Source organism: Dipodomys merriami, unplaced genomic scaffold (assembly GCF_024711535.1).
Source record: "Dipodomys merriami isolate MVZ:Mamm:240054 unplaced genomic scaffold, mDipMer1.0.p SCAF_91, whole genome shotgun sequence".
Classification (NCBI taxonomy): domain Eukaryota; kingdom Metazoa; phylum Chordata; class Mammalia; order Rodentia; family Heteromyidae; genus Dipodomys; species Dipodomys merriami.
Genome location: NW_027206524.1, coordinates 1,993,470 through 2,008,981, shown reverse-complemented (window position 1 = coordinate 2,008,981; position 15,512 = coordinate 1,993,470). Strand labels below are relative to the sequence as shown.

The 15,512-nt window shown below is 40.2% G+C and overlaps 1 protein-coding gene across 3 annotated transcripts in view; it reads left to right on the top strand.

The window, feature by feature from the left end:
* LOC138821387 (platelet-derived growth factor D) overlaps positions 1 to 15,512 on the top strand; it is a 172,937-nt gene that overhangs the window by 101,903 nt on the left and 55,522 nt on the right. For all 3 annotated transcript variants that reach the window (XM_070013581.1, XM_070013582.1, XM_070013580.1), the window contains one exon: positions 394 to 574. In XM_070013581.1, the coding sequence (XP_069869682.1) occupies positions 394 to 574 (181 nt within the window). The remainder of the gene's footprint in view (positions 1 to 393; positions 575 to 15,512) is intronic.

Sequence of the window (15,512 nt, the reverse complement as noted above, 5' to 3'; positions counted from 1 at the left end):
CTAAATAGATATCAATCATGTTTGTCCCAAGAAATCCTGAATATGCTATATTAACTCAAAGTGGGATTTTGTTTGAAAACTTCATGAAATATATGTTTGGGTATATAGCTTATGCCATATCTGAAATATGCCAGACAGATTGTAGTTGCTAATTTTTCTATGATAACTTCCTATGCCAGATGCTGAAAAAGCCACCCACTTTAATTATTAATCATCTGGGAATAGTCATAATTGAGGGTATATAAGGGCTCTCTCAGAATAGATGATTGACAATCAAGTTTGGATACCTAACTGGGAAACTCCTCCTAACGTTTCTGTAGTTTTCAGTTGACAAGTCATGAGAAATCACATTTTAATTTCTCAGCAAAATTTAATTATCCAAACTTATTCTAGGTATGATTTTGTGGAAGTTGAAGATGTATCAGAAACCAGTACAGTTGTTAGAGGCCGGTGGTGTGGACACAAAGAAGTTCCTCCAAGGATCACATCAAGGACAAACCAAATTAAAATAACATTCAAGTCAGATGACTACTTTGTGGCAAAACCTGGATTCAAGATTTATTATTCTTTTGTGGTAAGTAGCAAAACCACCCTGTGATTAAAAGCAGACTCTGGTTCTATGAAACAAAGAGGTTATTTTCTAGGATTAAATACAGTGGCGTGAGGGTAAATGAACTTTATTAATTCTTTTGTTCCTACCCTATGGGCAATATATTCAAGTCTTTATTTGTAATGAATACCACTGTGGATCTAGTAAGTCAATCTCTGGCCATGCATCTTGAATGTGAGAATATTAAATAGAAAAAAGGAAATGATTTATAGTGAGGCATTTATAAAATTGCTTTAATCCAACTGAAGCCAGCTATAGTGAATAGAAGGTATATGAGTGAAAAACAGGCAGTTAGAATTGAAGCTAAAAATGAATAGTCCCCATTTTGTTTGAAAAAGTTGCTCATAAATTTCATCACAGGAAACCGTCCTGATGGTTTTAGTGTAAATAGTGACAGAAGTTAGGAAAGGATTTCTCTGCAGTCCTAGAGCTCTACAATTAGCAAGTATCTTTAAGATAAGAAGAACCCACACAGGACCCAGGAGCCTGCTTCCGGTTTGCTACATCCATTTCTTAGCTTTATTTCTCTTTACATAAGGCTCATTCATTCATTTAGTGTCAAGCATCACTGCCAAGATCAAGCACAGAACTGTAAATGGCATATATCTCTTGTTTTGTTGTGTTTTATCTTCCTCTTAAGAATTCAATGTAGAGCAGGAAAAATCTAGCTTCTTTTTTATTTTATTATCTTTTGCATTATGGTGAGCTATTAAACACTAAGTGGATTCTGCACCAGAACATTACAAATGAAAACAAAATAATGGTAACACTGGTTCCAGTTCTAATTTGAAAATAATCCATCAGGTATGACTGACATTATTGCAAACTCACACGTTGATGCTCAATACTAAAATTGAAGTGTGAACATTTGCTTTTCACATTTCTTTCCCTTTCAGTGTGTTCAGTGATGCATCTGTTCTCAATTGTTCATGAACAAAGCAGTCTTGACATCTTAGAATGGTGATGAATGGCTTAGTGAAAGATCTTTTTCCCTTAAAATATCAAACACTGTTGGTATGAGTGTATATGTTTTCTATGATGCTTTGGTTATGACTAAGTGGAGTGGCCCATAAATCCATTAGAAGCAATAACAATAACACAATGTCTTTAAAGCAAAATAAGTCCTTTGGCAGAAGACTTCAGGCATTGGAGCTTATAGCGCACTCATAGCAGTGAATCTGCTCATTGATATGTTGGACAATTCCTGTAGTCTGGTTGTAAACTATTTGGTGTCCCAAACAGACACACTTACCTCTACTTGTACATTCCATTGTGCCTTAAAGAAATGTCATATTCATAATAATTTTTAAATAAGTTTTTTATTGTGAAAATACTGTACAGAGGGGTTACAGTTACGTGAGTAAGGTAATGAGTACATTTCTTATCCAGCATTGTTGCCTCCTCATTTGTGTTTCCCCTACCGTCCCTTCCCTCCACCTCCCCCTACCACCTCTGCCCTCCACCTAAATTGTAGAGTTCAGTTTTCAACATAGCATCCTTGTACATCTCATTGTTGCAATGGGTCCACCTGTATCCCTATTTAAACAATTTGTTTTTTTCCCTTTCCCTCCCCAAATTATACCAACATCAAATACAGCGAAAATGGGATTTTGTATGTTTTCCTACTGGTCTCTCACTCTGTTCTATCAAAGGACATTGCGTCCACCCCCTACCATCACCCTTAGGTTCTGGCATTGACTGTGATCAACAAGGACCAAAGGACTTTGGTAGCTGGATTTCAAGAGGTAAAATGAGCTTAGGTATATATAGACTGTGGTTTGGGGACAAAATTATGACTCTTGCTTAATACTTATAGATTATCATATATGTCTTGGCCATGGTGTTTAAAAAGTTACTTTGCTCATGTCTCCACTTTATGTGGAGACTTTAATGAAGGATTTATAAACTCAGCAGATTCAGCTTGAAACTAAAAGTAGGATACATAAATTGGCAGGAAGACAAAGGTATTAAAATGGTAAGCCCTGATAAAGTATACGTAAATAGTGATTTTGAGAAGGCCACTAATTTATGGGGGACAGGTGCAGCTGTTTTCTAACCCCCTTATTAAAGGAATGTTGGCTTCTAGGGAAACTTGAGCTGAAGAATAGTTTCCAGAGAGTCAAGGCGCCCTTGGAAAACAGCATTTTGACCAGTTCGGAGAGGTCAGGTTCACCTCCTTTCTTCACGTCTATCTCTATTGAATATCCCTGCTCTTCCATCCTCAGTGACTGTCAGGTGTCCAAGGCCGATGGAGTAGGCATGCAGGAACATAAGATCTCACTTCACTGGAATTAAATCTGCATGTCCATGGTCATATGCTTTTAGAAATGCACGGTGTTTATTTTCAGTTGATTTTTACACTAACAGACTGTGGGAGCCTAGTGAATAACATTAAGATAGTTCATTTTGGCTAGGAATGACTCTTATACTCCAACCTGGTATGGTGAGCTTGAGATGTAGTCCTCTACCTTCTTCCAGCACCTGTCATGGCCTCTTCCCAGAACAGGCAGCATTGGCACATTAGGCAGACCTATACTTCATATTAGACACGGGTTTCACTAGCCACTGATGCTATGATACTGACAAATCTCTTCTTTGCTTTTACAGTTTTGCAATTCGAATTGGTGGCTATTTTTATAAGACAGAAGTACTTAGCATAGTGCCTAGGACATGGTTAAACCTCAATTAATAATGGTGAAGATCCTCTTTATGCTGTCAGAAATCATGTCTGTGTCTGTCTCTTCTAGATAAATGGTGGTAACTTTCTTGAGGGCAGGTGTAAGGCAAGTATCTTGTTCCTCTACAGAGTCTACAGGAGCCTTGCACCTGACTGTTGTCAACCCTTAAAATATGACTATTAAGAAGAATTGCCTAAATTCATTTTCTTACTCCCCTACTAAGCCTTCTTTTCTAACTTCACATTATTGAGGAAATAGATAGCTTCAGGATGCATAATTAAGCAGAATGGATAATGTTATCAAACAGTGGCTAGATGTGATTATCTAAATAAATTAGTTCTTACTATTGCAGATCATGTTTGTTGGGGAATAAAAGAATGATTACATAGTTAGAAATCATTTCTTCTTTGTTTTTTTAAGACCACTAACTATTTTATTGGGAAAATGTCTACCCAGTGGCTAGTGTGCAAAGAACAGCTTTCACTATGCATTTTAATCATGCATTTTACTGGCTGTTTCCTGTCTATGAAATGAGGACAATACTACCTGACGAGGCAGTTATGAGGATTAAACTAGATACATTTTGTAAACTATTAAGCCTAAAATATACTGATTACTAAGATACTTTCTGCTATTATTGTTTTCATTTTCTTTTTTCATTTTTTTTATTGTGAACATACTGTACAGAGGGGTTACAATTACATGGACAAGATAATGAGTACATTTCTTATCAAGCATTGCAGCCTCCTCCTTTGTTTATCCTTCACATCCCTTCCCGGACCCCCAACCAGTCCTCCCCATCCCCCCACCAAAGTTGCAAAGTTCGTTTTCGACATGACAACTTGTACTTCTCATTGTTGCAACGGGTCCACCTATATCCTTAAACGACTTGTTTTTCCCCTTCTTCTCCACAAATTATACCGACATCAAATATAGTGAAAGCAGGGGTTATACTGTGGGGGAGGGACATACAAAGCAACAAAGAAATAATCTTATAAATGCGTTAGAAACAAATGCATGAAAGAAAAAAAACATTTAAATACATATCTAAGGGTTCATTTTCCTAACATCACATTATCTGACCTTTTCTGCTTGACTCATACATATACTAGATATTGCAAATAAGAGAAACCATGGGACCTATGTTTCTTTGGGCTTGGCTTACTTCACTTAATATAATTTTTTCCAAGCCTTCCCATTTCCTAACAAATGGGGAAAATTTTGGCCAATTGACTTCAACAATTCATCCAAAAAATCATACACCACGATCAAACAGGATTCATTTCAGGGATGCAAAGCTGGTTCAATATATGCAAATCAATTAATATTATTAATCACATCAACAGGAGCAAGGATAAGAACCACATGGTTATCTCAATAGATGCAGAAAAAGCATTCGACAAGATCCAACACCCCTTTATGATGAAGGTTTTGGAAAAATTAGGAATCCATGCAACATATCTCAATATAATAAAGGCTGTATATGACAAACCTACAGCCAGCATTAGACTTAATGGTGAAAAACTAAAGCCATTTCCTCTTAACTCAGGAACAAGACTCCACTTCTCTTCAATCTAGTATTAGAATGCCTAGCTACAGCAATAAGACAAGATGCAAACATAAAGGGGATCCAAATAGGGAAAGAAGAAATAAAACTCTCCCTCTTTGCAGATGACATGATCTTGTATTTAAAGAATCCCATAGACTCCATTCCCAAATTACTCAAGCTGATTCAAAACTTTGGCAAAGTAGCAGGGTATAATATTAACCCCCTAAAATCAATGGTTTTTCTGTATGCCAACAATGAGAAAAGTGTGGCTGAAATTAGGAAACCAACTCCATTCGTAATAGCCCCACAAAAAATAAAATACCTAGGAATTAACTTAACCAAAGAAGTGAAGGACCTCTATGATGAAAACTTTAAAAACTTGAAAAAGGAAACCAAAACAGAACTTAGAAAATAGCAAAACCTCCCATGCTCCTGGATTGGAAAGATCAACATCATGAAAATGGCAATACTTCCCAAGGCTATCTTACAAATTCAATGCGATACCTATCAAAATTCCAACCTCATTCTTCAAGGAAATAGAAGAGGCAATCCAAAAATTCATATGGAACAATAAAAGACCCCGAATATTGTTTTCATTTTCACTTGTATGATTGTTAACATATTGAGTAACAGGTAAGTTTGGTGGGTTTCTAAAAATAGCCCAGTTTTTTGTTTTTCTGGGTGTATAAGCACATGTGTGTGTGTACTCTGCCCATAATTCGACATTTCTTCAGGTAAGAACATTTTATTTTACAACCTAATAATCAAAAGAACTTCTATTTTACAGAGCAGTATTTAGATCTGTTGTATGTACTTAACAGGTAAATTTTATAAAATATAAAAATAAACCAATTTACTTGAAAAATATCCTTGTTTTATTAATAAGATTAGGTTTATTTTGCAAATTGAAGTTTGCTAATACCTAGTATTAAGACTTCCCAGTTTTTGCTTAGGAAAAAAAACAATTTACAGATTGCTTAACTAGGTGTGCAGAATTAACTTAAAATAGTACAAGTAAGATTTCCATTGAGATTAAAACTCACATATATGGTTAGGTATAAATATAGCTACTTAAGATAGAAAAAGGAGAAAGTAGAAGAGAAGAGGAAGAAGCTGGAGGGAGAAAGAAGAGGAGAATGGACATAGGACATTCTAGGAGTTGGGCATCGTAAGGTTCTTAATTAAAATAATATTTCAGATTCTAATTCTGCTCACCTAACACTTCCATTAGGGGGGAAACAAAAGTATCACTCACAAAGTAAATGTGGGCAATTCAATCTCATTCTCCCAGCTGAGTTCTCAGCATACTATAGCAAATAAGAACTCCTGCACTTTTCTCTGAGATGTGTGAAAACTCAATCCTGATTTTCACAATCACCTGAAAGTTATTGAACATTCTGAATGCTCCCTAGTTTTCTGGCCACTTCAGCCAGAACTGTATAAAGAACCAAGACTGTCAAAGTGTGTGTGCTGATTCCCACTACAGATTCTCCTAGGAAGCTAGGGAGTTATACGAGCTGTTTCATAAACACCTCTTGTCTACCAGACAAGGCATGTCCATCAATCCAAAGATACAACGCTGAAGAAGACAGGCTGAAGGTAGACAGATCTGCCCTTGGAAATCCTCATGGTAATGCAAGGAAACAGAAACATGCAAGCAGGGATGTACAGTGTTTGCACCAACATAGATTGTGTGAACCTCAATAATGGCTGATAAAAGAGAGCAAATGATGGAGAGTGACCAGAACACATCCACTACAGTCCCTAAAAGAAGAAAGATTAGCAGATGCAAAATTACAACTGAGGCCTGAAATACCAGCAGGAACCTACCATGCAAACTGAGGAGAGAAGAGTACATTAAGCAAAAAATGAGAAAATGATGAGAAACAGAAGAGGCTATAACAGAAAAAGCTAAAACAGAAGATACCTTCTCTGTATTAGTGCTGCTCTTGCCTTGGCATTCCGGCTGCTGAAGAGGGAGACAGAAGGGCGGAAACAGAACCATAGCTGACTCTTAAGTGTGAGGAAGTTTGCTTACCCTTATCTCAGTACCTTATTTCTTAAGTTTCTTAATACTTAGGTAAACTAACATAGTTATAATTAGTCTTGATGCTATGTGTATGTGTATATACACATATGTATATATACGTATATATATGTATATATGTATATATATTATATATACATATATATATATCAAGAAGACACTAAACAGTGGGTTCATAGAGAGAAAACCAGAGGCACAGAGGAAAACCCAGCCATACAGTGGGGCTGCAGAACAAGATGGGGAGGGGTAAGTTGCAATATCCCCAAGTGGATGATGTGGCAGCCAAGCAAGCCTGGAAACTTTGATGGATACTATTAAAAGCATGCGTTCTTATCATCAGTCTTGTCTTATAGCATTTTATAAGAAAGGTGATCTAAAATGTGACCAATTACAAAGACTATCTTGATTGATTAGTACTTTCTTTGGGGAGATTGAGTGAATCAGTTTTTTCATCAGATTGTTCCTTTTCAAACACAGGTGTGTGTGTGTGTGTGTGTGTGTGTGCGCGCGCGCACGTGTGCCTGCGCATGCACACATATTCAAAGTAGGTAGGTTTCCAAGCAAATGAGTGAAGGGAATAAAGAAATTGTGCTTCTCTGGTGAGGAAAGGAGAGTGTAGGTAAATTGTTAAGAGAATAGGGAGGGAGGGGGGACCAAGATGGCGACGGGGCAGTAGGGAAACGCCACAGCTCTCTCCAACCAAAAAGAGAGTTCGAGCTCCAACGCTTAATCCCCCCAAGAGACCGACAACAACAAAAAGACGAACACTCAGAGAAAAACCAGAGGAGAATAACAAAAAAGAAACAGAGGAAAAGAAGAATTTCAGAAGAAAAGCGAAGACCCCTCCCCCAACCTTTACTGGCCGCGCGGCAGCGCGCCAAGCCGCCGGCCAGCCGGCCCGGCGGGGGCTGCTGGAGCCCCAAGAGACACAGCAGAGACACAGGGGGCCACTTTCAGATCACCAGGTACTGGTTTACAGAACAGCGGATTGCCAGGAACAGAGAAGCCTACCAGCCGGGAGTCTCCACGAGGATCCCACCCCCACCCCTCACTCTCCACCTGAGCAGAGAGGCTCCATCCCGCCAAAGCCGCTCGGCACCAGCAGCGCGCCCGCCCGATCGCGATCGCAACGACCCGGCACTCTCCACCCGAGCAGAGAGGAGGTTCCATCCCGCCAAAACCGCCAGCAGCGCGCAAAGGGAACTGTCTGCAGACCACCCACCCGCCCGCCCAATCACGATCGCAACGACCCGGCGGGGTCACTCGGGCCCCAGAGGTACCGCGAAGAAGCTGTCTGAGCGGGGACACTCTTGACCCGACAGCTTCGACAGAGGCAGAGACAGAAAAGAATCACACAGAGCCACCACCGCCCAACCCAGCCCGGATTGCAACAACAACTGACGACCTACACCACACAGAAACAACCAGCTCCAGGGTGAGTACCCCACAGGGGAAGTGTATCCCTCAAGGGAGACCAGAGCTGGAGGGAATCCCCAGACCCTGACCTAGACTCCCTACCCCAACACCCGGACCACAGGACCCACTAAAACTGGGAACTGTTTGAGAGCTCCACCAGCCCGTGGAGCACACTCAGCTGGCCAGGCTAGAGCAAGAGCACCCCTGGAAGGGAGCTTAAATGCCCAAGCCAGGAACAGCGCCCTTGGGTCAAGACTACCAACAGTAGAAGAAATTTGAACTGTGTCCCCCAGGCTGTATAACCTAGGTGGTATACACATCAGCACAGGCCTAACGAGTGCGCTCCAGGCTGCATAACCTAGGTGGTATACACATCAGCACAGGCCTAACAAGCGCACTCCAGGCTGGGGCTGGAACCAGGCCCGGGGATCCAGCGCCTGAACAACACAACCAACTCCTCCCAATTGAAGTAAAAAGCTGAGCATACGCCTCAACAGAGGGGAGAAAACCAGGAAACAACACTCCCCCGGGAAGCACGCCTGTGACAACAAAAGACCTGGAGGCCCAGGACAAGAGAAGCCCAAACCCCACCAAAACTCCACCCATATACCCTAGACTGGGAATTGGGCAACACAGGCTGCCAGCACCTGATAGTAAGCAGGAGCTCAGACTGTTAAGGCGGCTCAGCAATAGAGTGATAGTCTTGGATGTATGAGGCCCTGGATCTGATTCCTCAGCATCACAAAAGCAAAAAGGGTCAGAAGTGGTGCTGTGGCTCAAACGGTAGGGTGCCAGCCTTGAGCTGAAAAGCTGAGGGACAGCACCCAAACCTAGAGTTCAAGCCCACAACCAGCCCAAAACAAACAAACAAAAACACATCAGGAGCCCATAGCAGACTCCAGCATTTGGGAGAGTGCATCCAGAGCATCTGTTCTTCACAAGAGCACCCGTAGGAGCAAACACAAGCAGTCTAGGCTGCTCAACCCTTCCAAAGGCGGGAACTGCCAGCAATCTACAGCAGAGAGCTGAGAATCCTAAGTAAGTCAGAATAGCAGCTGGAAATAGGCTCCCAACAGAACCCAGATCAGGCACAGACTCTCTCTACCAATACAGAATCAGCAACCAAGCAAAGACAGACACACCAAAACAAAATTGAAGAGCAGTCTCCTGAACCTCCATGCGAAAATCACAGAGAAAAATCACAAGGTTTACTACCACCCAGGACAGCAAGCTCACCTCAAAAGCCAGCAGCCACACAGGGGAGAGCCCCAGTGGGAGCAAAGCAGGAATGGAAGACAAAGGCTACTTCCAAGGGTTGCTGGAGGCAATGACTCAAGAAATAAAGCGAGAAATTGATCAGAAATTGAAAGAGCACAAGGATGAACTATCCAAAGAGATACAGGGTATCAAACAAGAGATGCATGCAAAAATAGAAGCTGCACAAACCTCAGTAAGAAGTGAGATAAACGCCAAATTAGAGGTAATGCATACCTCATTGAGAGGTGAGATCAGTACTCTGAGAACCAACATTGAATCCATAAAGGGATCCATTTCCTCCATGCAAACCACAATAGAAGCCACTGTCAACAGAGTGAATGAAATGGAAGGTCGAGTGTCAGATACAGAAGACAGAATACACCAACTGGACCAAAAAGTGACAGATATGGAAAAAACACTCAAATTAAACCAAAGGGATATTCAAGAGCAAGCAGATAATGCTAAAAAATTTAACCTTCGCATAATTGGAGTGGACGAAGGTGAGGAATTCCAGAGCAAGGGAATGCACCACCTATTTAACAATATAATCAATGAAAATTTTCCCCACCTCAAAAACGACCATCTTAACTACATCACAAAAGCTTATCGAACACCCAACAAGCAAGACCCCAGGAGAAACACTTCTAGACACATTATAGTAAAAATGATAGATCTGAATAATAAGGAAACAATCCTGCATGCAGCAAAAATGAAGAAGGAGCTATACTACAATGGGAAAAAAATAAGGATTACTGCAGATCTCTCCACACAAACAATGAATGCAAGAAAAGCCTGGGAAAGCACCATACGAGCCCTGAGAGCCAATAACTGCCAACCCAGACTGATCTACCCGGCAAAGCTAGCATTCACATTTGATGGAGAACTGAAAACTTTTAATAGCAAAGAAAAACTAAATGAATACATAAACATTAAGCCAGCATTACAAAGAATTCTAAGAGGGGGGACACAACCTGAAGAAAGCAGCCAGGAACTGGGGCCTGCCCCAAACAGGCGTTACTCAAAGTCTAACTGAGCAAGCACAGGAGGAAAGGAAAAAAGAAAAACTTAGGAAAACGGAATGGCAGGGACAACAATGCATCTCTCTATACTTTCTCTTAATATAAATGGGCTGAATTCGCCAATTAAAAGAAAACGAACTGAGGACTGGATAAGAAAACAAGACCCATCCATCTGTTGCCTTCAGGAGACCCACCTCTCAGCCAAACATACAAACAAACTCAGAGTGAAGGGGTGGAAAAGGATCTACCAATCAAACGCCCCCAGTAAGAAAGCAGGTGTAGCTATCCTGATATCTGACAAAATAAACTTTTCATTAAAATCAGTACAGAAAGACAAGGACGGACACTACATATTAATAAAGGGAACAATCCAAGAGGAGGATATAACCATCATCAACTTATATGCCCCAAATATTGGTGCACCCAGATATGTCAAACAAATGCTCTCAAACTTACAGAATAAAATAGATCCCAATACGATAATACTAGGAGACTTTAACACACCACTCTCACCAAAGGACAGGTCTACCAACCAGAGGATTGGCAAAGAAGCTACCGAATTAAGAGAGGCCATACTGCAAGCGGAATTAACTGACATCTACCGAGTATTTCACCCTAAAACAACACAGTACACATTCTTCTCAGCAGCTCACGGAACTTTCTCCAAAATAGACCATATCATAGTTCATGCAAGGAACTTAAGCAAATACAAAGGGATCGACATAATCCCCTGTATCCTATCTGACCACAGTGGAATCAAGCTAGCTCTCAATAACAAAGCATACCGCAGAAATTTCTCCAATACATGGAAATTGAACAGCACACTCCTTAACAATGCCTGGATAAAAGAAGAGATCAGAGAAGAAATAAAGCATTTCCTACAACTCAATGAAAATGAAAACACCTCACAAAGAAACTTGTGGGACACAGCAAAAGCAGTCCTGAGGGGCAAATTTATTGCCCTCAGTGCCCACATCAAGAGAATGGAGACAGACCAAGTAAATAATCTCATGTTGCAATTAAAACAGCTAGAAAAACAGGAAAAAATGGGACCTAAAGCTACTAGAAGAAGCCAGATAACCAAATTAAAAGCAGAGATTAACCAATTAGAAAATCAGAAAACCATAACCAAAATAAACCAAACAAAAAGCTGGTTCTTTGAAAAAATAAACAAAATTGATGGCCCATTGGCTAGATTAATTAAAAAAAGAAGAGAGGAAACCCATATTAATAGGATTAGGGATGCCACGGGAAACATCACCACACGTACCCAAGATATCCAAACAATTCTAACAGACTACTTTCAAAAGCTATACTCTCTAAAGGAAGAAAATCGGGCAGAAATGGATGCATTTTTAGAGAAATACAAGTTGCCCAAACTGAGCAAAGAAGAAGTTAACCAATTAAATAAGCCAATATCCTATAATGAGATACAGGAAGCTATCAAAAGTCTTCCAACAAAAACAAGCCCAGGACCAGATGGATTCACAGCAGAATTCTATAAGACCTTCAAACAAGAACTAATACCCATACTCCTCAAGCTCTTCAGAGAAACAGAGAAGGAAGGAGCTATCCCAAACTCATTCTACGAAGCCAATATCACACTCATCCCCAAACCAGGCAAAGACCCAACCAAAAAGGAGAATTACAGGCCAATCTCCTTGATGAACACAGATGCAAAGATCCTTAACAAGATTCTAGCTAACAGAATCCAGAAACACATAAAAAAAATAATTCACTATGACCAGGTAGGCTTCATCCCAGAGACACAGGGATGGTTTAACATACGTAAGTCAATAAATGTAATCCAACATATCAACAGAGCCAAGGTCAAGAATCACATGATTATCGCTACAGATGCAGAAAAGGCCTTTGACAAAATTCAACATTCATTCATGCAAAAGCTCTGGAGAAAATAGGAATAGAAGGAACATTTCTAAAAACAATAAAAGCCATTTATGACAGACCAATAGCCAATATTATACTTAATGGGGAAAAGCTACAACCAATTCTCCTAAAATCAGGAACAAGGCAAGGATGCCCACTGTCTCCACTCCTCTTCAATATAGTCCTAGAACCCTTAGCCAGGGCAATAAGGCAAGAAAAAGACATTAAAGGGATCCGCATAGGAAAAGAAGAAGTTAAACTATCCCTTTTTGCAGACGACATGATACTATACCTCCAAGATCCCAAAAACTCCATCCCCAAACTCTTAGAAATCATAAATCACTTTGGCAAAATAGCAGGATACAAAATAAACCCACAAAAATCAGTTGCCTTCCTATACACTGATAATGTACAGGAAGAGAGGGAAATAAAGGGAGCAACCCCATTCACAATAACCTCCCGAAAAATAAAATATTTAGGAATTAACCTAACCAAAGATGTAAAAGAACTATTTAATGAGAACTATAAAAAGTTAAAGAAAGAAATTGCAGAAGACACTAGGAAATGGAAAGACCTCCCATGCTCCTGGATAGGCCGACTTAATATAGTAAAGATGGTAATACTTCCAAAACTAATATACAAATTCAACGCAATTCCTATTAAAATCCCAATGACGTACATCTCTGAAATACAGAAAACAGTCCAAAAATTCATATGGAACAACAAAAGACCTAGAATAGCCAAAACAATTCTAGGGGATAAAGACAATATGGGAGGGCTATCCATGCCGAACTTCAAACTCTACTACAGAGCTATAATAACAAAGACAGCATGGTACTGGCACAAAAACAGACCCGAAGACCAATGGAACAGAATAGAAGATCCAGAAATAAATCCACAGGCCTACAGCCAGCTGATATTCGACAAAGGAGCCAAAGACATACAATGGAAGAAACACAGCCTCTTCAACCGCTGGTGCTGGGAAAACTGGGCAGCCACATGCAGAAAACTAAAAGTGGACCCCAGCCTATCACCATGCACCAACATCAACTCAAAATGGATTAAAGACCTTAACATTAAACCTGAATCTCTGAAACTACTGCAGGACAGAGTAGGAGAGACACTTGAACTAATAGGCACAGGAAGGAACTTCCTGAACAGAGTCCCAGGGTCACAACAAATTGGAGAGAGACTCAACAAATGGGACTACCTTAAAATAAAAAGCTTCTGCACAGATAAAGCTATCGCAACCAAGCTAGAAAGACAACCAACTAATTGGGAAAAAATATTTACCAGCAATATATCAGACAAGGGGTTAACATCCTGTATATACAGGGAACTCAAGAAACTAATCCCTCCCAAACCTAACAAACCAATTACTAAATGGGCAAGGGAACTAAAGAGGGACTTCTCAAATGAAGAAATAAAAATGGCAAAGAAACACATGAGGAAATGTTCATCATCCCTGGTGGTGAAGGAAATGCAAATAAAGACAACCCTGAGATACCACCTTACCCCAGTCAGAATGTCCCACATCCACAAATCAGCCAACGACAAATGCTGGAGGGGATGTGGAGAACGAGGAACGCTATTACACTGCTGGTGGGAATGTACACTCATACAACCACTTTGGAAAGCAGTCTGGAGGGTCCTTAGAAAGCTAAAGATTGACCTCCCTTATGACCCAGTCATACCACTTCTAGACATCTACCCTGAACAACAGGAACCAATATACAAGGACACGTGCACCTCCATGTTTATTGCAGCACTGTTCACAATAGCTAGGATATGGAAACAACCTAGATGCCCCACCACAGATGAATGGATCCAAAAATTGTGGTATCTATACACAATGGAATATTATGCAGCCATTAGAAATGACAAAATAATGGCATTTGCAGGGAAATGGATGGAGCTAGAAGGAATCATGTTGAGCGAGGTAAGCCAAGAACGAAGAGACAAACAGTACATGGTCTCCCTGATAAGCGGATGATAAATCCAAAATGTTAGGTGATAAGACAAAACTAACAGGACTTAAGAAACAAAGAACTCCCACTCATCTGGTTGAACCACTACTAAATATCCCCATGCTGCTGATCACGTGTATGGTATATAACATATGAACACCGTTATATATTACAGACTGTGATAGACAATTTGCTCCAGGAAAGTTAGAATGAACTTGTGACTTTAAACGAGCATCATTATTCCACAATACTGTGAATTTCCGGAAATTAAGTAATCACTTAATCACAATCAAAAAAAAAAAAAAAGAACCTTGGGGAAGGGAGGGAGGGAGGGGACAGTAGGAGGAAAACAATGGAGGGGGTAACAATGTTCAAGAGGAAGTGGAAGTGTACTCTTTACCTCACTCATGTAACTGTAACCCTCTGTATAGAATCTTTACAATAAAAAAATTAAAAAAAAAAAAAAAAAAAAAGAGAATAGGGAGAAACCAAAATTTAAGTGGGTTGCGCCTGATGATGCATGCTTGTAATCCCAGTAACTCAGGAGGCTGAGGCAGGAGGATTGCAAGTTGAAGCCAGTCTAAATGAAGACCCTGTCTCAGACAAAAAATGAAACTGAAAGGGCTGGAGCTACAGCTTGAGTTGTAGAATACTAACCTAGTATGTACCAGGCCCAGGGCTCAATAATCTGCACTTACAAAAAAATTATATAGATGAAATACACTGATAATATTGCTTGGCTCTGCCCAGTCATGTATTCGTGTCAGTGTATCATGCAACATCCTTTTACTTTGCACCTGCTGCATGCCATGGGCTAAGGGAAACATTACACACAGAGGAGCAAACGTCCATTATAGAACTTAGGATTTGTTGTAGGTGCAGTCTTGAAAGCAATGATCATTTAAATCCAGCATAAAGGAACAATGGTGAAGGAATCATAAGAGAATATAATGCTCTGAATCAGTGTCAGGATTAGATTATGAGGCACGATGTACAAGGTATTTAATGTAGGCCTAATGTAGCTCAATCTGCTACTGAGCTACGCAGGAGGTAAGTGTCCCGTGGAGACTGGCAGAGGGAAA